Source organism: Panthera tigris, chromosome E1 (assembly GCF_018350195.1).
Source record: "Panthera tigris isolate Pti1 chromosome E1, P.tigris_Pti1_mat1.1, whole genome shotgun sequence".
NCBI lineage: Eukaryota > Metazoa > Chordata > Mammalia > Carnivora > Felidae > Panthera > Panthera tigris.
The window spans coordinates 28,125,767-28,153,639 of record NC_056673.1 but is presented as its reverse complement, the minus strand read 5'-3'; the positions used below and the strand labels follow the sequence as shown (position 1 = coordinate 28,153,639).

The 27,873-nt window shown below is 47.4% G+C and overlaps 1 protein-coding gene and 1 long non-coding RNA gene across 6 annotated transcripts; one reads left to right on the top strand and one right to left on the bottom strand.

Moving 5' to 3' along the window:
* The first annotated feature begins 107 nt into the window (after window positions 1–107).
* Window positions 108–17,779, top strand: LOC122233518. Of its 2 annotated transcripts, none has more exons than XR_006211085.1 (2): window positions 108–306; window positions 14,853–17,779. It is a non-coding gene; the product is annotated as an uncharacterized LOC122233518 (long non-coding RNA). The 2 variants fall into 2 exon arrangements; XR_006211084.1 differs by lacking the exon at window positions 108–306 and adding an exon at window positions 14,117–14,636.
* Window positions 1,480–27,108, bottom strand: MTMR4 (myotubularin related protein 4). 4 transcript variants are annotated; one of them, XM_007086720.3, is made up of 19 exons: window positions 27,001–27,108; window positions 25,776–25,814; window positions 21,975–22,064; window positions 21,501–21,617; window positions 20,878–20,960; window positions 18,689–18,849; window positions 18,481–18,577; window positions 18,197–18,310; window positions 17,157–17,353; window positions 16,780–16,908; window positions 16,240–16,351; window positions 15,557–15,752; window positions 15,140–15,325; window positions 14,893–15,063; window positions 14,587–14,741; window positions 7,075–8,473; window positions 4,534–4,644; window positions 4,210–4,298; window positions 1,480–3,776 (listed from the first exon to the last, which is right to left on the bottom strand). In XM_007086720.3, the coding sequence occupies exons 2-19, from the start codon at window positions 25,776–25,778 to the stop codon at window positions 3,599–3,601; spliced, it is 3,588 nt and encodes a 1,195-aa protein (XP_007086782.1). In that variant the 5' UTR covers window positions 25,779–25,814; window positions 27,001–27,108; the 3' UTR covers window positions 1,480–3,598. The 4 variants fall into 4 exon arrangements, with proteins under 4 accessions (XP_007086782.1, XP_042822144.1, XP_042822143.1 ...); XM_042966210.1 differs by lacking the exon at window positions 27,001–27,108 and adding an exon at window positions 26,754–26,808; XM_042966209.1 differs by lacking the exons at window positions 25,776–25,814; window positions 27,001–27,108 and adding an exon at window positions 23,492–23,709 and having other exon boundaries at window positions 1,480–1,753; window positions 3,565–3,776.
* Window positions 27,109–27,873: the final 765 nt, after the last annotated feature.

Below are 27,873 nucleotides of genomic sequence, written 5' to 3'. Positions count from 1 at the left end.
GCTCTTCCACCCCGTTCTCGATCCCCTCCCCCTTGCCCGGCCTTCGCTGCGCCCTGCCCCCTCCTGCCTGCGCCAGGCCCGCCGCGTACCCCGGGACCGTTGGCGCACGAGCCTCTGCCGCGCCTTCCAACGCGGCCAATGGGGCCTCGAGTTCCCACCGCGCGGCCGGACGTGGCGCGAGCCAACCCTCCCCCTGGACTCCGCGTCGTCCGACCCTTGCAGCAGCGTGGGGCGCGGCGGCAGCAAGGCACATTTCCTCGGCGACGTCCCCAAACCGCCAGACTCCGTGGTGTTGCAGCCCACCAGGTACTATTAAGTCCTGAAAATAAATAAACCTGATTATCCATGGTGGAATACCAAGATTCATCCTGATCACCGCAACCAGCGTGTGAGGTTTTAGAATTCGGAAACTGTGCACTTGCCAATTCAAAGTCAGCCATTCTTGAGAACAAAGGGTCTAACTCTATAATCTGAGAAGCCATAAACTAAGTATAAACTAACAGTTTAATTGCTTGTCTTCCCAAAATAAGAATGGTGATGGGGGTATGGTATCCTGAGTAAACAAAGTGATCTTTTAAAGAGTAGCATTTTATGTTTTTAGATATACTCTTTTACGTCAATGTTTTGCTCAGGACAGGTTTATTCAAGGTGGGATGAGAACTGAGGTGGCCATGAGGAGGGAATCGGAATATAATTACAATCCTCTGTACCTGGTCAACCAGCTGATGCTATTTTAGACATTGAAGAGAAACCTGACATGAGATGGGGTAGAATTCTACAGTAGCCATAATGATAAATCCCTTTCTATCAATAGATAAGAATATGGTGAGAGCTATGCTGATAGAAAGGTCCATTTGGAGCACCTGGGTGACTCAGTAAGTTAAGCTTTGATTTTGGTTCAGGTCATGATCTCACTCAACACTTTGTGAGCTGGAGCCCAGCAGTGGGCTCTGCGCTGACAATGTGGAGCCTGCTTCTCGGGATCCTCTGCCTCTCTCTCTCTCCCTCTCTTTCTCTCTCTCTGCCCCTCCCCAGCTTGGAGTCTCTTTCTCTCAAAAGTAAATAAACATTGAAGAAAAATTATAAAAAAAGAAAAGAAAGGTCCATTTAAAAATGGAAATTGGGACACCTGTGTGGTTCAGTAGGTTAAGCCTCTATCTGTTGATTTCTGCTCAGGTCATGATCTCATGTTTCATGAAATCCAGCACTCATCTCCCTCCCCCCTCACCCCCACCTTCCAGTTCTGCACCAACAGCGTGGAGCCTGCTGGGAATTCTCTCCCTCCCTCTCTCTCTCTCTCTCTCTGCCCTTCCCCCTCCTCACTTTCAAAATAAATAAATAAACTTTAAAAACTTTAAAAATGGAAATGGTTGGGAGGAAGGAGTATAATGTTTTAGTCCTTTCTCATGGTCAAAGAAAAAATGAGTATTAAGTTTACTTAGAAATTAAAATGAATAAAAAGACCCAACAAAGCAGCACTAATATAGAGATTTTATTTAAATTGTATTGAGTTTTTACAGCACATTGCATGTTTGTCACAACGCAACTGCACAGTTTGGATTTTTGGCCACATCATGTCACTTACACCCACAAGAGCTCTGAAAGGAGTATTTGATGAATACATCTGAGCTGAGAGCCCAGAGTCTCTCTCCAAGGCCATGCAGTATGTTCACTGATGGGACAGTCCCTCAAAACAGCCACACGAAGTAGACAGATACAGTCTCCTCAAATGTTACCACCAATCTTACTCCCCCTGAAAATGGGCAGAGTGAAGTGCAATGAAAGTTAATTAAAAAGCCACTCGCAACTGGCAGTAAATTTTAATGATTGAGAAAATGCTTAGAATTTTACGTATCAGAGACAAGGAATAGTTTGTTACTTTTTCAATGATCTCAGGAATTTCCCAGACACAAATCTCCATTATTCAACTCCGTTTAAATGAAAAAAAAAAAAAAAAAAAAAAAAAAAAAAGTTCTGCTAGGCTGACCTAAATACGCCAAAACTTTTTAGGTTACATCCATGACAAGTATAAAAGCACAGATGCTTCTCTGTAGGACTAAAGAAAAGGTCAGGACAAATAACAATTCTTGTTCTAAATGCAGATCCTAGTTATTTTCAAATGAAAAATTTTTTTCTAGGAAGTAACATGAAAGTAGCAGTTAGACAGACAGCTACCATAGTTTTAAAACAGGATAAGCCTAAGTGTAATTCACCTTTTATACACCAATGGATTAAGGAAAATGTATAAAGGAAATACTAGTGGTTTCATTATAGATCAAGGAGACTATATCTGTCCCAACCACAGTACATGGCTATATCACTGTATCTTTTGGTTAAGTGCCACTGGTACATATTAAGATGAAACAAAACAACAACAACAACAACAAAAAAAAACAATGTTTGGTCCAAATGGACACATTTTCTCTTCCAATTTTGGTATCAAGGCTTTATTCTCTTCTGTTTGGGTTCCATTGTTAAGTGCACAGAAATAGACAGCAGCATTTGTACTGAAACCCTCACATACCAAACAGCATATTCTAGGAGGTAAAAACCAAATGCTAAATTCTACCCTCAAGGTGTCAAGTGTTCAGGATAAGAAGCAGTGTGACCCAGAGGAGGCAGCAGCCAAGGGAAAGACAACATGAGGGAAGTGGGCAATGGAACAACAACAAAAATCCATTGTTTGATTTTCATGCCAGGAGAGGATCAAGGTGTAACTCCTGTGTTAGCACCAGGACAACTAGGAAAAGTCAGGCGCAAAGGGCAGGGCACGATCAGCAAATATTTGACAAGGATCATTTCTGCTTTTCCCTTCTCATTCTTCACAGTGCATACCTCAAGAGCTGCCACTGAGTAACAGAGACGACTGCCTTCGCAGCTCAAAATAACTGATTTTTGCCAGGACTGAACATCAGCAGAGCTTTCCTCTGCTCCCAAGAATGTCTGACTCCTTAGAACTGTCCCTCTAAACTGAATATTCACTGATGTTGGCCGATAAGCCAAGTGAAAAATACAGCAAAACCTCCACTTGCTTAACCAGTCTTTAAACCAAACTCCACAGAGACAGAACTACTGCAACTAGAGGGAGTGCCTCTAAAGACTGAGCCTTCATGCACAGACACAGAGCACAGAGGAACAGGATATAGTTCATTTCAAATAGGATAGGAATTCCTATCTTGTATACTAAAATCTGCTTTTTTCAAGGTGGAGGAGAGATGGATCTGTTTATCACTTGGAGTTTGGTTATACTTATGCCTTTCTATTGCTGTTTGGGGCATGTATCACCAGGCGGTATCTATGAAATCATCATCTTGTGGCCCCTAGGACAAAAGCTGGAGTCACCAGCTCAACATTAAGCTTCCAGACTCTGGGTCTGGATCAGGACCATTACCCCAAGGTGAGGGTCTCACCAATAGAGGACCTCCTGCCAAATTGGAATTCCTCTGCTCCAGTCTCATGGTACCAAAGAGGATTTCTCAAGACGGTATCTTTGAGCTCTGTTATTTCATGAGCCACACCAAGGAACCTTCAAAACTACACCTGAAGCAGATCCTCCCTTCAAACCTGCTAAAATTGGACAGGTCATCTCCTCTGGCATTCAGCTGGAAGCTGTAGCAATGGGTTTCTTCAGATGTTGGCTCATGAGTTCCCTGGCACGAGATACTTGGATGTGTTCATAACAGGAGTTACAGACGAGAACTGGGTCATAGAGCTGTTGATCAGGAATGGGCAGCTTCAGGTGGCAGCAGCCAGCACAAAATACATTCCCACAATTTCTGCCAAAGAACAAAGAGGGAAGAGCTCATCAGAAATGAATGATCCTCACGGCCCCTGAGTGGCTCAGTCAGTTAAACATCCAACTCTTGGTTTCAGCTCGGGTCATGATCTCATGGTTCATGAGTTCAAGCCCCACATCAGGTTCTGTGCTGACAGTGCAGAGCCTGTCTGGGATTCTCTCTCCTCTCCCTCTGTCTCTCCCCCGCTTGCATATGCTCTCTCTTGCTCTTTCAAAATAAACACTAAAAAAAAAAAAAACCATGAAGGATACTCTAAAAGGCCTTACATGAGTAAATAAAGAGAAAAGTTGGCAGAAAACAAAAGTAGTCCCTATAAAGATATCTCCATTTTCAGATTAACTCAATTTAGCTCAGATACACATACATCAATCACTCCTTTTTGAGCCTTACAGAATCATATAAAACATCTTACCGGCAATGGTGTCTTCGTTTGGCCAACCAGAACTCACAGTCACAGTTATAGCAATGTGATGCCATATGGTCTGGAACCCAGCGAGTCACCTAACAGAAGGCACAAGGAAAAATTCCAGGTCCTTGTCAACAAAGTAGAAGAGCAACATTGCAACAAGGAAAGCATTCCAGGAGAAAATGATGAGGTCTGTCTTTATAGTTGGCCTCTACTTGCCTAAAAAGAAGACACTCACCCAAGAGAAGGTTCAGTTTATAGCATGTCACTCATCTCTGAGAAATATGAGAATTCAATGCTTCACAAAAGCATGTATTTGCCTGGACATACCTCAGTCTCTTTCTTATCAACAGGTTCCCAGCTTGCTTCTGAAAGGCAGTCTTCACTGTGATCAGAGCCAAAATCTTCTATATCACTGCCATCGGACTCCTTCAAACATGTCTGAAGAAAGGCAAAGACATCAACACCATCTTCACCATCACTAACATGTACTGTTTCCTATGCATTAGGTACTATTCTAAGAATATTACATGCATGGACTTCTTTAATTCCTCCCAAGAATCGTATGATGTATATTATTATCATCATCCTTATTTTACAAATAAGGAAATTAAGCACGGAGAAAATTAAAAGGTAGTAAGTAGTAAACCTGAATTTTCAACGTTGTACAGTTGACCCTTGAACAACACAGGTTTGAATTGCACAGGTCCACTTGTATGCAGAGATTTTTCAATAAATATAGTATAGTCCTATGAATGTATTATTTTCTCTTCCTTATGATTTTCTTAGTAACATTTTCTTTTCTCCAGCTTACTTTATTGTAAGAACACAGCATACAATACATCTAACATACAAAATATATGTTAATTACTGTATTATCAGGCTTCTTAGGCTATTACTAGTTAAGTTTTGGGGAACTCAAAAGTTGTATGTGGATTTTTGACTACATGAGGGTTCAGCACCCTAACCCCTGCATTGTTCAAGGGTCAAATGTATTTTGGATTCAGACCTATGCTCTTAACCAATATGCTTTATCACAGCACGGACATATTTCTCATTACATTCTAAACCAGAGATTCACAAACTATGGCCCACAGGCCAAATTTAGCCCACTGCCTGTTTTTGTAAATCAAGTTTTACTGGAAGACAGCTACACTCATTTTTATACGTATTGTCTATGGCTGTTTGTGTGCTGTGACAGCAGAGACAAGCAGCTGGGACAGAGACTATATGTCCCACAAAGTCTAAAGTATTTAATATGGCCCTTTACCAGAAAGTTTGCTGACTCCTGTTCTAAACCAACACTCCGAATATTAGGAAGTTGTTAGCCCTGACCATCCCATCCCAGTAAGTGGGCAGCAGGCAAGTGGGAATGTGTTAACAGAAGGAAGGGAAGTGTCCGTGTTGATGACATGATACTGTGACCAAGAAACTGACTCCTAGAAGCTTCTTAAGAATTGTGGACCCAAATCTGAAGGCTCCCAACACAACAAAGCTTAGTCTTCATCATCTCTCACTTTGATTGTTCCAAAACATCTTTTTTTTTTTTTTAAGTGTTTATTTTTGACAGAGACAGAGCGTGAATGGGGGAGGGGCAGAGACAGACAGAGACACAGGATCTGAAGCAGGCTCAGGTTTGAGTTGTCAGCACGGAACCCGACATGGGGCTTGAAGCCATGAACCGTGAGATCAGGACCTGAGCCGAAGTGGGAAGCTTAACAAGCTGAGCCACCCAGGCACCCCTGGATTATTCCAAAACATCTTAACCAGCCTCCCAACCTGCATTTCAAGTGCCTCATCCACTTGACACACCATTGCTAGAGTAGTATTCTTAAAATACAAATCTGATGGGGTGCCTGGGTAGCTCAGTCAGTTGAGCATCCAAGTCTTGGTTTTTGGCTCAGGTCAGGATTTCACAGTTCATGAGTTTGAGTCCTGCATCAGGGTCTGTACTGACAGCATGGAGACCCTGCTTCAGATTCTCTCTCTCTCCCTCTCTCTCTGTCCCTCCCCCACGTGGGTGCTCTCTCAAAATAAATAAATAAGCTTTAAAAAATATTTTAAAAAATACAAATCTGGGGTACTTGGGTGGCTCAGTCAGTTAAGTGTCCGTCTTCAGTTCAGGTCATGATCTCACGGTTTGTGAGTTTGAGCCCCATGTCAGGCTGTCTCCTGTCAGCACAGAGCCCACTTCGGATCCTCTGTCTCCCTTTCTCTCTGCCCCTCCCCTGCTCACACACACACTCTCTCTCTCTCAAAAATAAACATTAGAAAAAAAAATACAGATCTGATCATGATTCTCAGTGGCCAAAATCGTGCTGCCTTGAGGGTAGAATCCACACAAGAAGGGATCTTGAGCTGACCTTTCCAATCCCTGTCTACTTCTCCAATATCAGCTCCCACCTCACTACCCAACTCCCTCCTCCATGGCCCAGCACACCTGTACATACATGTCTCACACATGCACACGTGCACATACACACATATCCCCATCCCTTTGTTCGAGTCATCCCATCAGAATACTTATTGCCTCCATGCTTTTGAGAATGGTATTTCCTTTTTATGGTCCACCTAGCCAAATATGACAAGTTCTTCAGCACTCACCTCAAGTACTATCTTCTCAGGAAAGCCTAAGCCCCCAACACCTGATGCTTCCTTCCAGGATAACATTTAAAAAAATCATTCTAGTTGTCTGCTTTTCTCTCCTATAGACTGTGAGCTCCTTGAGAGCAGGGACTATGTCCTTCATCCTACAGACCAGCCACCTAACACAGTGGCACATAGCAAGTACCCAATGAATAAATGTTGAATGCGTGGAAGGCTGGATGGAAAGAATATATGAATGGATGGATAGCAGTGGTGAATACTTACAAAATCATCCTCATAGTCCATGGGGGGCTCTGCTGGAGGGGCACAGCAGTGACGGATATCCAACCTCATCTGAAGCTCACGCACCTGTCGGCGTAGCTGCTCTACCTCTTGCTTGTACCCTGCTTCGATTTGCCGTAATCTATGCTGAATCACATCCGTGGGAAAGGGCAGTCCATCATCATCCAGGTAGAGAGGAGGCACTGGAGAAGGGCAGCTCAGTGGAACAGGCTTTGTGCTGGAGACCTGCTTTGGGTGACCGGACAACCACATCCGGTTGTTTTTTCCCCCTGGACCAGTACAGTGTCCATTGGAATGACTAGAACAGACCGGTGATTTCACCCCTTCTCTCTGAGCCCACTGGCCCCCAAAGCAGGGCCCTATTGCCCGCACCTGCTTGTTGCTTGACCTTTTGCTGCAACAGCCATAGGAAAGCAGCCGCCGAGGGGTGGTCTCCCCACTTGGGAATGAAGTCACCATCCCTTGGAAGCTATCCCAGTTGGATCCTAAAAAGGAAAACTCACTGATCTGGCTCTGAGAAACTGGCTTTCGGGCCCATTCCAATGGCACTTTCCCAAAGCGAGGATTTTCCAATAACTGCCCATTCCTATTATTCCCTCTTTTGCCAGTGTATTCCTCCCTATGAATCAGATCTGGCACAGAGCTGGGCTGTTCCTGGTGGGAACTCCTTGCCACAGACCCTGGGGGATCTTGGCTGAGGAAGTCAGTGCTTGGCTCCGAAGGAGTTTGGCTGGTAGCACTCAGTGGGTCGCAAAGGGTACCCAGACTGTGATCTGCAGCACATCCAGAGGGCACACCTAGCATGGAATCTAGCAGGGCCTGTTGGGGGGCACCCGAAAGGGAGTCCTGGGAAGACTCAGGAAAATCACAAACTCCATTCCATTTGTTGGAAACAACTTCGGAGAGTGTGCTGACAGCTTCTTTCTCAGGACAATGTTCAGGTGGCTCCTCTGTGCCATCTAAAGTCCTATTCAGCTCATTGTGGGCAGGAGGGTCTGGAGCTGCTGCTTCAGTCTCTTCCAAGACTTTGATCTCAGGATCAGAGATGTTGCTCTTCATTTCCTGGGGCACTGCAATACTAAACAGTTTGTAACTTGGAGAACAGCTTCTCTGACTCTTAAAAGGTTTCTTGCTCAAGTAGTCTTTCTGGCTGCTGGGCAGAGGGGAAGGAAGACCCATTTCTCCTACAGTCTGCTGAGGACCTCCTACCACAGATTCCACAAAGGTCTCTGAGCCCTCAGGATTGCTGTGCCGGGGCTCCAGGCCTACTCTGGCCTCCTGACAGTGGTTATTCAGGTTAGGGTCACTGGATGTGCGAGTCAGGGGGCTGCTTGTGTCACAGGCAGAAAGCAGATCATCCATAGATCTGGTTTTAGGTAATCTAGAAAGACAAACACACCTCCAGGTCAGTAAATGGGAGCTACCTCTAATATGCAGAATCAGGCCATCAAAGCAACATCAAAGCCAGAGTTCCCAAGATACAACATTTAAGATTACAAACAACCAATGTTCACTGCAACAAGTCTACTCTGCAAAAAGTGAAGGACATGAACTCTGTCCTCCAGAACTGAGCATCTGCCCCCAACTTTTATCAGTCCTCACTCTACACAATCTCCCTGGGCGATCTTGACCACTCCCATGGTTGCAATGCTTTCTATGTTGATGCCATCTAAATCGACTATGCTAGCCAGGACTATACCTGAGCCTTAAATCTAATGTCCAACTACCTCTATCACACTCGGTAAGATGGAAGCAAGACAGTTTTGGAGCTAGACAATACTGGTTCTGACAATGATTAGCCATATGACTACAAGAAAGTTATTTAACCTTTTAGACATGTACTATCATCCTCTGTAAAATGATCATCATAAATTATACCTTATAGAGATGCTATGAGGATTCAAACTATAGGCAGCCAAGAGCAAACTTACTAAGACTACACTCACAACTTCTCATTTTTACTGCCTTCCTTGTTAGAAATGATCTTTCCATCACAGTAGTAACCAGCACAGCCTTTTACAACCCCTTAGCAGCAGTGCATGCCTCAGAGTCCTAAGTCACCATGGAAAATTCCCCTAGCATAAAGCACTCAAAAGAGTTCTAGAAGCATTCGTGCACACCAAACGGGTAACAGACATTTTCAAGAATGTCTGATTCTTCATTTCAAAAGTCCTTTGAGCAACGAAAACTTCAGGGAAATTTGCCAGGAAACAGTGGAGACTTAATTGGACTCCTATTTTCAGATGCCTCAGTCAGTCCAGCCCACACAGAAAAATCCCTCAAAGATGGAGTTAAAATATAGCTGATTTTTTAAGTGTTTGGTTTTTGAAACTTATGGGAGTTTTTTTAGGTTTTTTTTAAGTGCTTATTTTGAGAGAGAGAGACAGAGAGCACGTGCACATGTACAAGTGGGGGGAGGGGCAGAGGGAGAAGAGAGAAACCCCAATCAGGCTCCAAGCCGTCAGCACAGAGCCTGACCCAGGGCTCAATCCTGTGTAATATGAGATATGACCTGGACCAAAACCAAGAGTCAGACGCTCACATTAAAAAAAATTTTTTTTTTTTTATGTGGGGGAGGGGGGCGGCACCTGGGTGGCTCAGTCAGTTAAGTGCCGACTTTGGCTCGGGTCATGATCTCATGGTTCCTGAGTTTGAGCCCCACCTCAGGCTCTGTGCTGGAGCCTGTTTCAGATCCTGTGTCTCCCTCTCTCTCTGCCCCTCCCTCGCTCATGCTCTGTCTCTCTCTCTCTCAAAAATAATAAAAAACATTTAAAAAATTAAAAAAAAAAAAGTCAGACACTCAACCGACTGTGCCACCCAGGTTTAAAAAACGCCTTATTATGTTTTTTAAGTATTTTTATGTGTGATTACTTTTGTGATCAATTTTGATTTTGTGTATGTGTATGGTATGAAATGCCAGGAAGGCAATGGCAATGGTTATGATTACACAGTCTCTGGAGTCCCATAGCCTCAGCTCAAATCCTAGCTTGGCAATTTTTTAACTATGTGACCTTAACTTCTTTCTCTAAGCCTCCATTCCCTCATCTATCAGAGAAAGGTAATGGTATCTATCTCTTAAAACCGTGGTGAAGATTAAACAAAACAATCCACTTCAAAGCACATCGCTCAGTACTTCCTACATTACTGCACTTACTATTTACTTGTTTCTCTCCTGCTATAAAAGTGCCGTGAGGGCAGCACTGTTTCTTATTTGAATTCCCAACACTGGCCAATCAAACAATTTGAGAAATGAGTAGTGAGCTTAAAATCTAACATCAAGTGTTCACAGCTAGGTACCAACTGAATGAAAAAGACAAGTGAGATTCAATATTTGGTGCACATTAGGAGCTCCTATAGATCTTCTAGATATATAGACAACCAGACCCATCAAAGACCTATGAATGAGAATGGCCAAGAGTGAGACCCAGGCATCTGTATTTTTAAAAAGTACCACAGCTAACTTTGGTTTTTTCCCCCCTTTATTTTGTTTTACTTTTTTATCATGGAAACTTTCAAACATACAAAAGAAGTAGAAGAGTATGAAGACCTTCCATGTATTGTTGACCCAAATTCAACAGTATCAACAGTCTGAAATCCTCAATAGCCAATTACTACCTACACAGAAGGTTTAATCAATAATGCTGGTAGAAACAATAATGCCTGAGGAGTTTAGAACAGAGACAACTCATCCAACGAGGGTGGTCAAAGAAAGCTACGTAGAGAAGGTAGGATTTGAGCTGGGTATAGCAGAATGTGTTGTACTTTAATGGAAAAAGAGAAAAGAGGGCAGGATATTTTTGATCTAGAGAAAGGTAGAACCAAGTCAGGCCAGCTGTTAAAGAAAGCATTTTTTTTTTTTTAATTTGCATGCTACTTAGTCCTCCAAATCCAACTCTCCATCTTGAACTGCCTATAGCACACCTTCTCTTTGCTAATAGTTCAATCCCAACCTGCCTGTATCTCTTCTTCTCTGAACTGACTCGTCTTCTCAACTTCCCAATGTCTTTAGGTTAGTACTAATATCCATCTAGTTTCTAGGCTCGGAGAGTCATGACCTTTGACGAGTCCTCTTCACTTCCACACTCCCACACTCAGTCACATCATGATCTGCTAATGACTCCTCTTCAAGGATTTTAATCCTTTCCTTTTCCAAGGACTCTTCCCCTCATATCTGAATTACAACAGTGTTGGCTGTTCTCTGTGTCTCCAACTACCCAGCTCAGTGATTCATTCTCCAAAAATCCCATGTTCACCAGGTCACAATGACTTCCTACAATGACTTCCTATTGACAACTGACTCAAACTCCTCAGGGAAATGTTTAAAGCCCTCAATGAACTATCCCATATTTCTTTCTTTCTATTCCTCAGAATGGCTCCTTCCTAACCCCTGCCAGTTCCAAAGAGGTTCCTCTTTTTTTCTTTGAACTATCTCTTACATAAGGTGCATGGGTGGCTCAGTTGGTTAAGCATCAACTTTGACCCAGATCATGATCTCATAGTTCATGGGTTTGAGCCCCATGTCAGGATCTGTGTTGACAAGCTCAGAGACTGGCACCTGCTTCAGATTCTGTGTGTGTGTCTCTCTCTGCCCCTCCCCTGCTCATGTTGTCTCTCTTTCTCTCAAAAATAAGCAAACATTAAAAAAAATTTTTTTTTTTTTTAAACAAAACAACTAACTCTCATGTATCCAATTCCTTTGGACCCCTCTCCACTACTTATTACCAGGTATTCCATTCATTTGTTTGTTCATTTAAGCATTTACTAAAGCACCTATTATGTGCCAGGCCCTGCACCAGATGCTAGACAAAAAAGCCAAGGTTTCCTGCTTGGTCTTCCATTAAAACTTCTCTGAATGAACAGTCACCAAATGACCCCTTTCCGACTTCTCATTTCTCTAATAGCTTTGAACTACACACATTCTTACTTGCTTGGATGCTGACTTAGAAATGTTCTCTAGTAGTAGTTCTCCTATGTCTATCTTATTACAGCTTTTAAAGAATATCTTAAATAGAATCAATATCTTGTATTTCTTTGGCCCATAAACCTAGTATTAGACAACTAGTAGGTTTAAAAAAAAACACTTATTGAATTGAAAAATTAGATATTAATTTAAGACAGTGATTTTTACACAAGTCACAGAACTTACTGAGAATTTGATAAAAAGTTCTGAGCCCTCTCCCTGGCAAAGTAAACTTATAAACCTATATTCAAATTCCGCACAGTTTGGGGAAAGAGGAAAACCACAGAATTCTTAAAGCCTATCCCTGGGCAGCTGACCATGGACTCAAGACCCTAAAACCAGTAATTTATAGGGGCGTGTTTTTTTTTTTTGTTTTCCTTTATAATATTCAACCAGTAATTTAAGCTATATTTTAGCTTTAAAAGTCTTCCACAAGGGGTGCCTGGGTGGCTCAATCAGTTAAGTGTCAGACTCTTGATTTTGGCTCAGGTCATGATCTCACAGTTTATAAGATCAAGCCCCACATTGGGCTCCATGGTGACAGCACAGAGCCTGCTTGGGATTCTCTCTCTCCCTCTGTCTGTCTGCCCCTCCCCTGCTCACATATGTGCTCTCTCTAAATAAATAAATAAACTTTAATAAATAAACAAATAAATAAAAAATAAAAATCTTCCACCAAGAAACAAAGATCATACATATCCTTTGAACCCAGCATTTTCATTGCTTAGAAATTTATCTGGCAAAAACACTAGCACAAATGCCAAGATACACATATAAGGTGAGACTACTTAATTGTACACCTAAAAATGGTTCAGTTGATGGGGCACCTGGGTGGCTCAGTTGGTTAAGCAACCAAATCTTCGTTTCAGCTCAGGTCGTGATCTCACAGTTTTGTGAGTCTGAGCCCCACATCGGACTCTGTGCTGACAGCATGGAGCCTACTTGGATTCTTTCTCTCTGTCTCCCACTCTCTCTGTCCCTCCCTGGCTCATGCTGTCTCTCTCTCAAAATAAATAAACTTAAAAAAATTATTTTAAAAAAATGGTTCAGATGATAATTATTATGTGTATTTGACAACTGTTTTAAAAAACTTACACATAGTTAAGGATGTTAATTAAAGCACTCCCAGTAATGGTTAAAAAAAAAAAATCACCTGAATGATCACCAGTTGGAAAGTGGTTATATAAATAATGCTACACTCTAATTTTAGACTAACATATGCAGCCGCTAAAGCAATAAAACAGCAGCTTTACATGTGCTTTATAGGGGTGACAGCCTAATACAAAGCGGGCAAAACATTTTGCAGATCAGTATGCAAAATATGGTTCCGTTTTTGTATTTTATTTTGTTAAGGTTTATTTACTTTTGGAACAGAGCACGAGCGGCAGAGGGACAGGGACAGAGAGAGAGAGAGAAAGAAAGAGAGAGAGAGGGAGGGAGGGACAGAGGATCCAAAGTAGGATCCAAAGCAGGCTCCGTGCTGATAGCAGCGAGCCCACTCGAACTCACAAACCTCAAGATCATGACCTGAGCTGACCTGAGCTGACCTGAGCTGAAGTTGGCCGCTCAACCAAATAAGCCACCCAGGTGCCCCTGTTTTTGTATTTTAAAAACATTTCTATATGAGAGCGTGGATACATGTATGTAAACATAAACATCAGGAAAGACACGCAAAGTGTTACCAGCCTGTGGGGACAAGGATCAGGGAGGGAGGACTTTCATTTTCTACTTTTACATCGTTCAACTTTTTCTAAAATAGGAACTTGTGTTACTCTTATAACGTAAACAACATTGACTGTACTTCCCCCAAATATTCAGCCAGAAGATAAACTTTAATTTTTATGTCTCCCTTTAACTTCTGGCCTTTTTGGCCAGGTGGCTCACCTGGTGAGCATCCAACTCTTGATTTTTGGCTCAGGTCATGATCTCACAATTGAAGGGATCGAGCCCTGCATTAGGCTCTGCACTGATGGCAAGGAGCCTGCTTGGGATGCTCTCTCTCCTCTCTCTCTCTCTTCTCTCTGCCCCTCCCCAGCTCACGCTTTTTTTTTTTTTTTTCTCCTCTTTCTCTCTCTCAAAATAAATCAAAAAGATAAAAACTTTAAATTCTGGCCTTTTCCTGTGGGAGAACATGAAGGCCATCCCTCTTCTGGAAACCACTTCCCTGAGAATCAGATGCTTCTGGAAGTGCCCCAATCAATGCCTTCTATCAGTGAACATAAATCAAGCCCATTCCCACAAACCTTCCTAAAACAGTCCTTTCTGTTCTGTTCTCCTGTCCCCTGCTTGGCTATGTCACAAAGGGTGAGAGCAGCTCCAGGAAAGAAGGTAACCAATCTTATCTTAGGAGAGGACCTTGAAGACACACAGAGTACACTCCATGCTAGCTGCAAGTCCTGGGCCAAGTTTCTCCTTCAACTATATCAAGAAGTTGCTTTTAAATATCTCATAAAAGAAGGAGAATGTTAGGCTAGACACAAAGCAGTATTGCCTTCCTGGTGGAGAGAGAAGAGAGCAAGAAAGGATCTTCTTACCTGTCCAGAGAACGGCCAGAAAACTCCTGGCTCTGAGCCACCGGGGAAAGGTAAAGATCCATGGTCTCTTCCCCAAGTGTACATGGAGACGACGCTGGCAAATAAACAGCTGTCCAGAGGTGTAGGGCCCGTACGTGACACACAGGATGCAGGACCTAGGGAAGCAGCACCATACTAGTGTTTTGTGAGCTGTTCCGGGTCCCTCTTCCTTCCCCAAGCTTTTGGCTCTACGTTCTCCCCACTGACTCACCCTGTTCTCCTTACAGGTCTCGAAGAAGCACTGACAGGATAAGGATTTGGACTTACCATGTCTGAGCCAGGTGTGTAGAGGAAGTTATGGAAGTTCTTATTGCCAGCTCGCAGGAGAGCCCACACAGAGCAGGTCCGCTTATAGATGTTACGCTTCTCTCGCTCCCAAGGGTTGTTGGCCAGGAACGTGCCGTAGAGGCAGGAGTATGTGTGCTGCACCAGCTTTACCTAGAGGGCCAAGACAGCTTGCAAATGGGAGCCTCGGCCACCTTCTCCCTGACCCTGGCCACAGGCTTTAACTTACCAGGAATGCTTCATTAAACTCAAACAGGCAGGGGAACTGCTTGAGCAGCTGATGAACGGAATCAAGCCACTGGAGGAACACAGGGCATTGCTCATTTTGGTCCTCTGCATTCTCCTGGTGGCCACAGCGATCTCCAAACTTGTGCCCAAAATCCAGCCAGTCAGACTCTACTAAAACTTGGAAGCCCTGCGAAAAAGAGAGTCCAAGTATAGGGCCTTTCTGGAAAGGCTGGTATGCTACTCCCCAGGGGATGCCCGAAGCAAGGAGCTGGCAGCTTCAGAGAAGAGCAGAACCAATCCTACAACTCAAAGCCACCCATGGCCTCCACTGAAAGATCCCCAAGACAGATCCAGAGGACCCAACGCCTTCTCCGCCCCCCTTTCCCTCTGTTCTTTCCCACCCAACCCCACTCAATACCTCCAACGTCCTATAATATGGGTCCAGTAGTATTTTGGCCAGGGCTACAATCTGCGGTGTCCGGTCCCAGCCATCTGAGCAGTGCACCAACACAGGCCGGCCTTCCCGGTCTACAGTATTAGCCACAAGTACGGCTGCCTTTAGCATCACCGACAAGTGCTGTAGCCATTTGGTGCTCTCCAGTGCCGACAACCAGCTACACAAGAGCAGAAATCAAGTCTGTCACCAAGGGCGCTGAGGATCCAACGGTCTCTTCCACCGCCCATGGCCAGCCACAACTAATGAAGTCCCTAGGGAGGGCTGAAGCCAAGCGGTCCAGTCCGTGGCCTTTCTGCCAGGAGGTATCTGGCAGGAAAGGAAGGAAGACAAGACCTGAGGTAGACAAGAGACTAGGGACCGAGGGAGAACAGGAAGCATCACACGCACATTTAGCCAGTCTTTCCCCAGTTCTCTGTGTTCTTTAGGTAGGAGAGGATCCAAACAAAGGGAGCCCAGTGTCCTGTGGCTGTTCCAAAGTGTTGGCTAAAAAGCAGAAGGAGTGATCTTGGAACTGGCCCACTGCACCCAGGCTCTCAGGTCTCCCATACCTCTATACTCCCCAGTTCCCTCTCTCACCTCCTAAGAACTAGAACTGGGTGAAGGACAAGACAAGAGAGGATGGAACTGGGGCAGGGACCACCTACTTGCTGGGATCAGGCATCTGGCTACACACAGCCCGAAGGTACTGGAAGCTGTTCCGGATGGCATGGATATTGGCCATTCCCATGAACACGACCTCACAGTTGGGATAGTATTCTGTAGACATACAGAGGAGAGTGGAGCATAAGAGCATGTCCTGAAAACAGGGGTCCAGGACAAGTGGGCCAGGCTTCCTTGGCAGTGCAGACCACTTATGTCTGGACGCTCAGGAGCCATATACTAACGGTAGTAATAATGATGTTAATGACAAATGATAGTCCTAGTACTACTAGCAATGGCAATACATAGTAAACTCTCAATATATAGCAGCTTCTCTAGCCAGTAATTGTTATTATCATCCCCATTTGACAGATAAGAAAATAAAACTTAGATTAAGCAATTTAGTCATAGCTAGTTAAGTGGCAGAGTCCCGATTCCAAGCCAAGTGTTTGGCTCTTTCCACTGCACGAGCTGCCCCCAGGTCCCTCCTCACCAAAGCCACCCAGAGCACAGACTGACTGCAGACACTGGGGTAACAGCAGTACCTTCACACTCACAGCCTCCACCCTTGGCCCGGTTGGCCACAGCCGCCGTGTAGGATCTGGCATCCAGGATCAGCAGTTTCTGGGGGGCCGCTGTGCTCTCCACTCCAGAGCATGCAGTCAAGGAAGAATCTAAACATGTGGCAGGGAGCAGACCCTGGGTCAGCCAGCCCAGCCTCACCCTACCCTGGGACACTCCCTTTCAGAGGAGAACATACAACTATAGTCCCCTGCCACCCCACAGCTTCCCAAAGGGCAGGGACCCTGGCACCCTGTGTGTTGTCATCTTCTTCCCATCCTCTCACTGGGGACTCCCTGAAAGCCAATGAGACCAAGGAGGGGACCTGCTCCCCAGGGCGTCAGCACCACCCACACCTTACCGAAGTCAGTGTCACATGCCTCGCTGGCATCACTATTCCCAGTGCTGAGGGAGCCCCCAGTGGCCCTTGTCCCCGGGTCCAGAGCACAAGCTTTAGCGATGGACGTGACCAGATACTCATCATCAGCATTGCGCCAGCCCCACCAGCTGATCTCAGGCTGGCTGCAGCGGGCAATTGCAGCCCCATTGCGTAGGTGTCTGACAAAATGGAAGAAGCCATCATGCCCTTGCCAGTTGCAGCTCCCACCCCCCACGCCTACTACCAAGGCCCCAAGAACTAAGATCTCCAGAGCCAACAGGGGCTACCAGTTCACCCAGGCCATGATAATAAACACCAAGAGCCCTTGACATATCTAGAGGGCTTTATAGTTTAGAAAGTGCTGTCATACACATTTCTCAAATAGGCTCTGTGTTGCCAGGGTGACCTTGACTTCTTGAATCTGCACAGCACCTGCTCCAGGTACAGACACCAGCAGGAGAGCAAGCCTGAGCCCAGAGCAGAACAACTCCAAACCTCCTCGCTACTATATGCCTCGCTCTATGTTAGCTATAATGTTCTACTGCAGGGAACCCGCAAGCTTTTTCAGACAGAAACAAACAATAAATGTGCAGCTTCACACGTCATAGCCAGTCTCTGTCATACATTCTCCTTTCTGGTTTTCTTGGTTTTTGTTTTTTTTTTAATAACTTTTTAAAAATATAAAAATCATTCGTAGTTCTGGGCTGTACATAAAACAGGCTGCAGGCTAGATTTGGTTCACATGCGACAGTTTGCCAACTCTTGTTCTAATGCAACATTTTACACACACACACACACACACACACACACATACACACACACCCTCCAAAAAAGAGTAAAGTGAATGTACTCTCCAAAAGCCTCATCTTTAGGAGAAAAAAACTGAGGCAGTTTTTGATTTGAAATTATTTCATTCCCTGCAGGGTGTCAATTCCCGGTCAACTAGGACAAATCTCCAGTTTTGACTCTTTCCTTATTGCATAAAAAGTATCCTCTCTACTTCCTGTCCCCTACTGCCTCACCTATACACAACCACCGGGATCCGCTTCCAGGAGCGGAAGGAAGCCACGTTCTCCAGCTCTTTGTCTGTGATCCATACAGGAACCAGCAGCTTCTGGGGGTAACTGGGGCACAATCTGCGAAGAGAACAGATGGGATCACCAAGCTTGATCTAAGACATGTGATGACAAGATCCCCAGGGATGGCTTTGTGAGTCAGGAGTCCTCCCCTCACAGAACCAGGGGCTGTGCCCGGCAAGGTCTAAGTCTAGATTGGTATTTTGGTTCCCCCGCCCCTGCCCTCTCACTTGTAGTTGCTGTTGATGTGGGAGACTCTCCAGACATTCTGCAAATCAAAGCCCATCCTCGCGAGCTCAGCCTCCTGGCGACATCTTATGTGCTCTCCTGCAACACAGCCCCCACGCCTGTCAGCATCCAACAGAACCATGGCCAGGGGTGGAGGAGGGTAAGAACCAAGAGACAGGAAATCTCCCAAAGAAAACAGCCTGGCCTTACCTGGCTGACATAGGTGAGTATGCTGGTCCTCCTCAGTCAGCCCCAGGCACCAGGCATGGTAGGCAAAGGCAAAGAGGTCTTCAGGCTTGGCAGGTCTCGCCGTGGCCCGGCTTAGCCGTGACAGCCACTCTTGGCACTGCTTGAAAGTGGAGAAGTGGCACCTGCCAGGCAAGAAGCCACAGAGTGAGATAAGAGGCAGGTGTGCACTGGGGCCATAAGGGTCAAAAACAAGGCCACAAGAAGGCTGTGGGGAGAGGAGGCTTTAAAGCAGAAGGTAAGGCATGGGGTTCCTGAGGAGAACCAGGGATACTGGTGAATACCCAAGAGAATTTATCTTTTTGACAATTCTCTTCCCAAGAACTCTAGTCCTTGAGACATACTTGTCCCTTCTAGTGGGGGGCCCTACCATTTCATTTCTCATATCAAATCTAAATGCTACCGCATGTCCTTGAATGTCTGCTATTCCACGTTATCTCCCATGACTCCTGCTTCAGGCAGGAAGTCCTGTTCACATCATTCCTGTCTCCTTGTTTCTTCACTTCTGCTTGATTATACCTCGTCTTGGCCAAGCCACATCCTACTGACACTTTGAAGATAGTTCTGGTCACAACTCTTTTTTGAAGCCTTCCCAGCCCACTCCATTTTAAGACCCCTTCCTCTTTTATTCTTAATATGCTTAGAGTATTAAACAGTATGTTTTTCCATAGCATACTGCCACTGTTAAATCTTCCTTCAGCAACTAGACCTCAACCTCCCTGAAGGGAAGGCCACTGTGGATTCTCTTTCTGAATCCCTACAGACCTGAGCACATGACAGCCTCTAAACTGAGCATTCTTTTAATAATCCGTGGAGTCATTCCAGATTCCTCTTTCTCTCATATCCAATCTGAGAGCAAATTCTGTCACTTCTACCTTCAAAAATCTGACCACTCCTCACCAGTTTGACCACCACCACGCTAGCAAGGCCATCATGCTCTGTCACTTGGCTAACTGCAATAGCTTAACTAATCCCTCGGCCTCTGCCCTTGCTTTTGCCCCCAACTCACTTCCATCTATTCACAATATAGGGCCAAAGCAATTCTATAAAACATTTAATCAGATCACATCTCTCCTTTGCTCAAAACCCTGCAGCGGTTTCTCATTTACCTCAAAGTAAAAGCCAGTCATTATGACAGCCTGACACCCCCCCTTACCTCTCAGATCTTACATTCCACCACCCTCACCCACATGCACTCCACTCCAGCTATACACTAGCTTCCTTGCTCTTCTTCCAATATGCCAGGTACATACCCACCTCAGGGCCTTTGCACTCGCTGCTCTCTCTCTCTCTCTGGCACCCTCTTCACTCAAATATCCACATGGTCACTCTCTTTAGGTCTTGACTCAAATGTCACCTTTGCAATGCAACCTTCTGTGATCACATTGTTTAAAGCTACAACCTTCACCTCCATAGCACTCCATATCCCTTTTACCTGCTTTATTTTTCACCTTTCATTTACCATCATTTAACATATTTTACTAATTATTTACTGCTGGCTATCTCCCCGATGGAATATAAGCCCCATGAGGGTAGGAAATTTTGTCTCTTTGTTCCTGCTGTATCTCCAGTGCTTAGAACAGTCTGCCATAGGAGCACCTGGGTGGCTCAGTGGGTTAAGCATCCAACTTCGGCTCAGGTCATGATCTCGTGGTCCGTGAGTTCAGGCCCCACATTGCGCTCTGTGCTGACAGCTCGGAGCCTGGAACCTGTTTCAGATTCTGTGTCTCCCTCTCTCTCTGACCCTCCCCCATTCATGTTCTGTCTGTCTCAAAAATAAATAAACGTTAAAAAAAAAAAAAAAAGAACAGTCTGCCATAGAGGAGAGTACTCAATAAATGTATGTTAAGTGAATTAATAAACGAACCAATAATAAAGTAAGTGCTGTATGCTAACCCTAGGTGCTTTCTCATACATTATCCTATTTAATCCTTATGACAACCCCATGAGCTATGCATTATCCCCATTCTTCCAGGTCAAGATACTGTGGGTCAGTAAAGTGACCTCCCAACCTAGACAGGGCTTCTACCTTTTCTTCCAAATGGGGAAAGTGAGGCAGGATTTTTCCTTTCTTGCTGCAGAGAAACCCTGCATCAGAGAGGCCTGGGCAAGACTAGGGCCAGAAGACCTGCGTGCAGCCCCGTTGTTCTCACCTCACCACTTTGGAGTCCTTGCAGGCAATGTGCAACTGGAACATATCACGGCTCTCTACACTGTCAATCATCCGGAGGGGGACCTTCAGAGGAAGGGCAAACGAAAGCTCAGATCCCCACTCTCACCCCTCCTCATGCCCACCCCAGCCCAGATGCTGATATATCAATACTAGGAAGGAAACCCACATTTACTGAGGGCCAGTTAAGTGCCTAGGAACTGTGTTGGGTCCTCTACATACAGGGCCTTAATTAATAATCACAAGAACCCTGCAAGCCAAGTGTTTTCACAACAAACTATTAGGGAAGAAATTGAGCCTGAGTAGGGTGACTTGACCAAGGCCACATGGTTGGTAAGTGGCACTCTTCAGACAATGCCACTGCACCCCTTAGAAGGGCCAGGAACATAGTAAAAGGAAAGAGAGAAGAGGGGATGGAAGAATAAGAGACAGGCAGAAAGACAGGCCTATAGCTAGGAGAACGAGGCAGGAAAATAAAAGGTTGGTGAGAAAAAGAAGGGAACCCCAACTGTTTGGAGACACGATCAAGTAGAGTATTGGAACAATCCCACCTTGAACCAGACAGGGATTCTACCGTGGTTGTGGGAGAACAAGACAGGAACTCACGTTGATGACAGAATCTTTAAACTTGATATGCAGTCGGTAGTTGGAGATGGCAATGAGGGCATCAGCTGCCCGGCCCAGGAACTCCACTCCCTCACCCTGCAGCACTGTAAAGGGCACCTGTTGAAGGGCAGAGGAACCCTCAGTCCAGAAGTGAGTCACCCCTCCATTCCCCTCCCCAAACCCTGATCTGTGGGATTCCCTCTGGAAAAGCTGGGCCAAGGCAGAACAGAAGAGTCCTCTCCACGGTAACAGCACCAGGCAACAGCTGTACAGGAAAGCTGCCTTTCCCTCCCTGGGGCCAAAGGCTCTACAATGCACATGTAGACAGAGTCCCCTCCCTCCAGAGACCTGGAAACAGGAAGCCAAAGCCCAGAACTGGATTCCCTTGGAGATATTTTTTGAGGGGAGGGAAAAAAAGGTGTTTTTAATTGGGCAGAGAGTTCAACCCACCCTGGGCCCCCAACTCCTCCTTACCTGCAGATTCTCCTCCTCTTTCACTAGTTCCTTGGGGGGAAACAGATCCTTGGCTTGGATGTACTCCAGGCTGGGGGGCCCTTCCTCACCCTGTGGGGAAGGCCTCAGCCCTAAGTCACCAGGCTCCATTTGGCCCATTAGGTCTCATTCTGCTCCCCTCCCCTCAACAAACCGGGATATACCCCATACACACTTGTAAAGGTTCTGGTCACCAGAGGAGAGAAAAGAGGCCTGGCTTGGTTGGGACAGGGGGGTACTCAAGCCTATTAAGCCTAAGGGAAGAGTAAGGTCCAAAGAGGACCTGGGAATCTGCACTCCTCAAAAAGCAGCAGAACCAAATAGAACCAAAATTTCCCAAACGGAAGAAGAGAGAAAACTAAGGAAAAGACTAATGTGAGGATAAGACAGAAGTAAGAATGGGAAGTGCTGTCCTGAGAAAAAGGAACCAGGTGTGGTTGCTGGTTTTAGAGATGAGAGGGAAAACAGGCACCTAAGACCACGACCTGTCAATCTGGTGGGTGAAGGAGACAAAGAGGAGTGGGTTGGGGGATTCAGTCCCAAGCCTCTAGAGGGCCTTCATGGTTGCTTTCAAAAGGAGGATGTCTTTTGGAGCTGAGCTTATCTTCCAGTTAGGCCCACACTGCTAAAGAGCCCCACCACCTGCCAAGCAACCTGCCCTGCCCCCTGATCAGAGGGGAATTCCTAAGGAATAACCACAGCAAGCAGAAGTAACTCCTCTCCCAACCACCAGGGAGGGGTGAAGAGGGGATCCACGTACCTGGGAGAAACCGGGAGACCCAAGGAAGGCCAGGGGAGAGAGAGGAGGCCTGGCAGCCACCCACGAGGGATGGGGGAGGGGGGTGGTGAGAGGGGAAGGGTGGGAACATCTGAGAGGACAGATGGGGGAAGCTGGGAAGGAGCATTAAGCCAAAGGGGGTGGGGGAGGACTGGGAATGATGCAGAGGTACAGAGCCCTGCAGAGGCAGGGAAGATGGAGAAGAGAGGCTGTCTGGGGGACAGTCAAGGAGAAAAGACTGGCGTGTCAGGTGAGGGATGGAGTGGTAGAAGGGGGAGGGGACTGGAGCCAGGGGAACAGCTCAGACATTCTGTGCTCCCCGACCTGCCCCCCTAACATCCCAGCCACATCCCACATCCCCATGCAAGGATGCAGCGGGTGGGACCAAGATGGAGAGGTGGAGGTAAAGGGATGTACCCCTGCAGGGCGGGGCCTGGAGATCTGCAGTCAAGGGCAGTGGCTCCGGGGCCAAGATGGGTCAAAGAATTTCCATCCCGTCCTTCCACATCCCCCGGCACCCGAAGATGAAAGCAAGTCCAAGAAAGAAAAGGGAACCACCCGCCGCCCCCCGCACCCCACCCCCCCGCCCCGCTCCCCTGCCCGGGGCCTAGGGAAGGGGGATGGGCGAAAATCCGGAATCTCAAGGGTTGGCCCTGGGCGGGGCTGGGGGTGCAGCATACATTAGGACCCCTGGGCCCCCGCAGGCGAGGCCAACACTTACGAAGCAGCTGAGCATAGAGCAGGAGACGCGGGCGGTCAGGCTCATGGTCGCGGGCGGTCTGGGCCAGCGCACATGTCCCCGGAGCCGCTGCGCTGCCCGCCAGTGCCGGGTGCCCGCCGCATCCCGGCTGCGGTGCCTGCCAGGGGCAGCCGCGGCGGCCAGGAGGCGAGCGCGCTGGTAGCGGGGCCTCCGCGCGACTCCCGCGCGCCTCTCCCCTACTCTCCACAATGGAGCGAGCCCGGCTCCGCCCTCCCGCACGAGCGCAGAAGGGAGGGGAGAGACCCAGGCCGTGAGAGGAGGGATGGGGCGGAACCTTGCGGCCCCGCCCACAGTTCCAAGGCTCCTCCCTCCTCGGAGCCCCACCGCAGCGTGCGAGGGCGTCCTCTGGGGAAGTCTAGGGGCTTTCGAAGTCTGGGGTGCGGGACTGCCCCCAGATCGCGTGAAAGGGTAAGGCAAGACCTCCTACATCTTTTCATTTCCCATATTCCCAGGTGAGCCACCCCACACCCCCCTTTTCCCACTCCATCCCCATGCTCTCCCCACCTTGAGTTCCCTCAAAGCCTGTTCTGAATTCTCAAAATGGAGCTCGCCTACCTCCACCCAGTGACCTTTCCAGTTCCAAGGCTTCTTCCTTTCCCTCCCAAACCACCACCCACCATACCCCTGTCCATCAGTCACCTCCCATCCCCTAACGTCACTAAATCCCGTTCCCTTTTTTTGCCTCTTAGAACGTACACTGATCTATGCCAGTTAGTCACTCCACACTCCTGAAAGGGAAGTTCTCTAAGTGTTTTATTCCAAGACCCCTGCCCAACCCTACTCTTTTAAGCTCCACATCTCCCTTGTTTCACATCCTCTGACATCTGGCTAAGAAAGTCTTTCTTGGAAAAGAATTTTTTAGGCTGGGAAAGAGAAGACTGGAACTAAAGACCACAGAAGCATGCAGAATAAAACTTGAAACCCGAGAGTATGGAGGGAGTTGGGTAGAGGGCCAAGGAATAGAGAGCAGTGAAAGGCTCAAAGTGCCACCAGGAGTCACAGAAGGAGCTGGTCAGAATCCCACACTTTCCTGTGCCTGGTTACTTTCAGAAACCAGGGCTTTGGTTTGGATTTGAGGGCAAGGGAAGAATAGGAGAAAACCTGACATTGCATTAAGCATCTACTATGAGCCATACATGTTCCAAATATTATCTCACTAAAACCTTTCAGCTCCCCAAGAATTAAGCCTTATCCTGTTTTACTGGTGAGACATCAGGCTTAAAAAGAAAGTATGCCATTTACCTAAGCTATTTAAGTGGTGGTGCTAGGATTCAAAATTAAACTAGGCTAACCCTGAAGCCAACAGTCTATTCAGGGTATTACAGAAAAGAAAAAGGAAAGGGGCTATCAGTTGGTGGGGACCAAGACCAGCAAGCTTTCTAAGAAGATACCAGAACAGTACCGCACACACCACATACCCACATGCCTAGGGAGGGAAGGAGAGAGTCCTCTCACCAGCTGAATTCCCTAACATGTCCCCAAGTACAGAAGATACCTAAAGGAACTGAAAAGAGCAAGGGCCTGGTATGGGCCAGGGCCTACAATTCTCCACTCTCTTCTCATCTCACTGCTTCCTCTCCTAGTTCTCAGGGATAAAGTAAGGGGTTCCCTGAATTTGAGGTGAGACAAGGGCACTTAGAGTCAGTGGAAGAGTATACAGGATCATTACAACCCCCTCCCTAACCCACCCCCAGCACAGCCCAGTGATATTCTGGGCATCTTGAGGCTGCTGTCCTGCTGTATATCCAGTCAGCTATTGGCTGCAGTAGCTTAACAGACAGCAGCACCTTAGAGCTGGAGAAGCCCCAGTGTTTTGGTGGAGTCACTCCTGATACAGGACCCACAATATCCAAGGGGCCCACTAGGAAGTACAAGAATCTTGAGATAAAGGAGGCCTGGTTTTTCAGGCCAGAACAGAGAGAACAGAGAGCTTCCACCAGGGACCCAAGAAAAGCAAGAGAAGGGCCATTATAAAAGGCTAAGAGCCCCAGTGGTAGGTAGTATAGGGAACGCATGGCATAGCATGTGCAAAAAAAGACTTCTACAGGCTTCCTGTCCCAGGGCCATATACTGGCTGATGTTTTGCAATCTACAGAAACCCTAATTTATTTCCAGCGCAGATGAACCCGTTTAGGAGATGAACAGAGTAGCCTGGAGCTCAAGGTCCAGGAGGGGCAGGGCAGCTTCATGGAGAAAGACAGGATTACAGAAAACACAACGATTTGAGGAAAGGGAGAGTACTCACCATTCTACTGTGGTGAGGGTCCTGGCTGCCTGCTTCTTACTGTAAGAAGAAAGAGAAACATAGGATTCAAGAGCACCATTAATATTACCTTAGAATCAGCAAATGCCACACACCTACTCCGGACCTCTACAGAGAATCTCACAGAGAATCCAGCCTCTCCACAAGTCCCGCATTGCCAGACAGAGGCAATGCGAGCTACATGGGGAGAAAAGCAACAAGTGATTCTGCAGGGCGTGAAGTCAGTTACAAAGTTCTGGAGCAGGAATGAGTGTCATCCAAAATTATTCAGCAAAATTCAAGAGTCCTGATTCTGAGACCCGAAGGAGAACACTCCAAACCCTATTCTTTTTGGGAGAGCAAAAGAACTTACAACTCTGAAACGAGAAGCTGCACAACCAAGACTTACTTCAGGCCTTGGTAGGGATATGAATCCACAGGAATGCTCTGCCAGCCTCTAAGTCTGGGAGTAGCACCCACCTGACCTGTTTACTGGGGGCAGAGTCCAGAGCAGAGGACAAGAGGGAGGGGACCACAACCTGTGAGCAGAAGGCAGCGGCGTTGGATAGGTCCTGCTGAGTGTACTTGACACCAAGTGGGATGCAGGATTGTGGGAGGCCACACACAACAGGGACAGAATCAGGCCAGTTCAAGGCCTCCGAGTCAGTACCTGTCAAATGGGCCTAAGCAACAGAAATTCAGGATGGGCCTCCTTGGCCCACTTAGGGAGCCAGGCCCCGGTTTTACTGACACTTTCCTTCATGCCTGCTATCCGAGCTCAGAAGCAGTCCAGCAGTGCCCTGAGCAAGTCTGTGGGGATAAAAGCCTCCATCTGTGGTGTTGCCCGCCTCCCTGATCACAGCCCACCCTTCCTCACGGGGGAGCCAGCAAGCGGCAAGCCAGAGGTGCTGCCTCACCGCCCACTGGCACGCAGCCTCAGGGAAACGGAGGGAGGGAGGAAGGGAAGGACAAGGACCAGACCTGCGATGCCCAGGGCTCCCAGACCAAGGGGATCTGGCCCCGGGGCGAGGGGGAAGAGGGGGGGCGGGCCAGGCTGGCAGAAGAGCCCAGGTGTCCAGGTTCTAGGGGCGGAGCCTAAAGATTCGGAGGCGGGGCCCCGAATGACAGAGGGCGGGGCTCATGAAAAGCGGAGGGGCTGGGGCGGGGCGGGGCAAGACGCAGTCGTTGCGGTTCCCAGACTGGCAGTGCACGGGGCACGGTGACTCACCCAGGCGGCGTCCGCCCGACCCTCCGAGGCCGCGCTCTCACCACTTCCGTCTCCCCCAGCTGCTGAGGCCGCGCAGCTTCGACCCCACCACGGTGCCTCTTACCCCAACCAATCGTATCTCCGGTCTGTGCGCGCCCTGGCCAATAGCCACACCAAGTCCCGCCCTGCCCCCGCCACGCAGCCGCCGCCCTCACTCTTCACTCCGCTCATTGGTCAAGTAGGGCAGACGCCCTCCCAGCCTTTAGCCTATCGGGTGTCGGAAGACAAGACAGTACCTGGGAGGAGGAGGTGCGGCCCCGGAGAGGAGGCTCGACCAATGAGAAATCACAGCGCGTCCCTGCGGCAGCCAATGGGAGAGCAGTAAAAGGGGGGCTGCTGGCTTAGGCTCCAGGGGCCGGAAGTGGGGGGTGGCTGTCGCCTACTGGTAGCGCAATTGGAGGCGGAGCCTGGTAGTGGCCCTACAGCCACTTCCGGCAACGACCGTGCTTTGGGTGTAGTTCTCAAATAGATCCCCGGTGGCACCTCAGTTTATCCATTTCAGTTTTGGTTTCGCTGCGGTCATCGCGTCCCAAACCCAGAAAGGGAGAAAAGACCCCGCGGGCTAAGGGAGGAGGCAGGCCTAGGCTCGAGGCTTTGCCTCGGTCTTCTTCGACTGGAGGCGAAAGGGTTTCCTCTCTTCTGCATCTTGACGGGTTCCTCCAACCCTCATTTTGCATCGGTGAATCGACCCTGCCGTCCTTCGGGACCTGCATGGTGCCGTCAGTCCTGAGTAAAAATCTCTCACTTGTGAGAGATGAAATCTGGATCTCAGGTTGCCACTAGCTAGCTGCGACCTCCTAGTCTGTAAGGAGTGGGAACAGGACTCACCCAGCT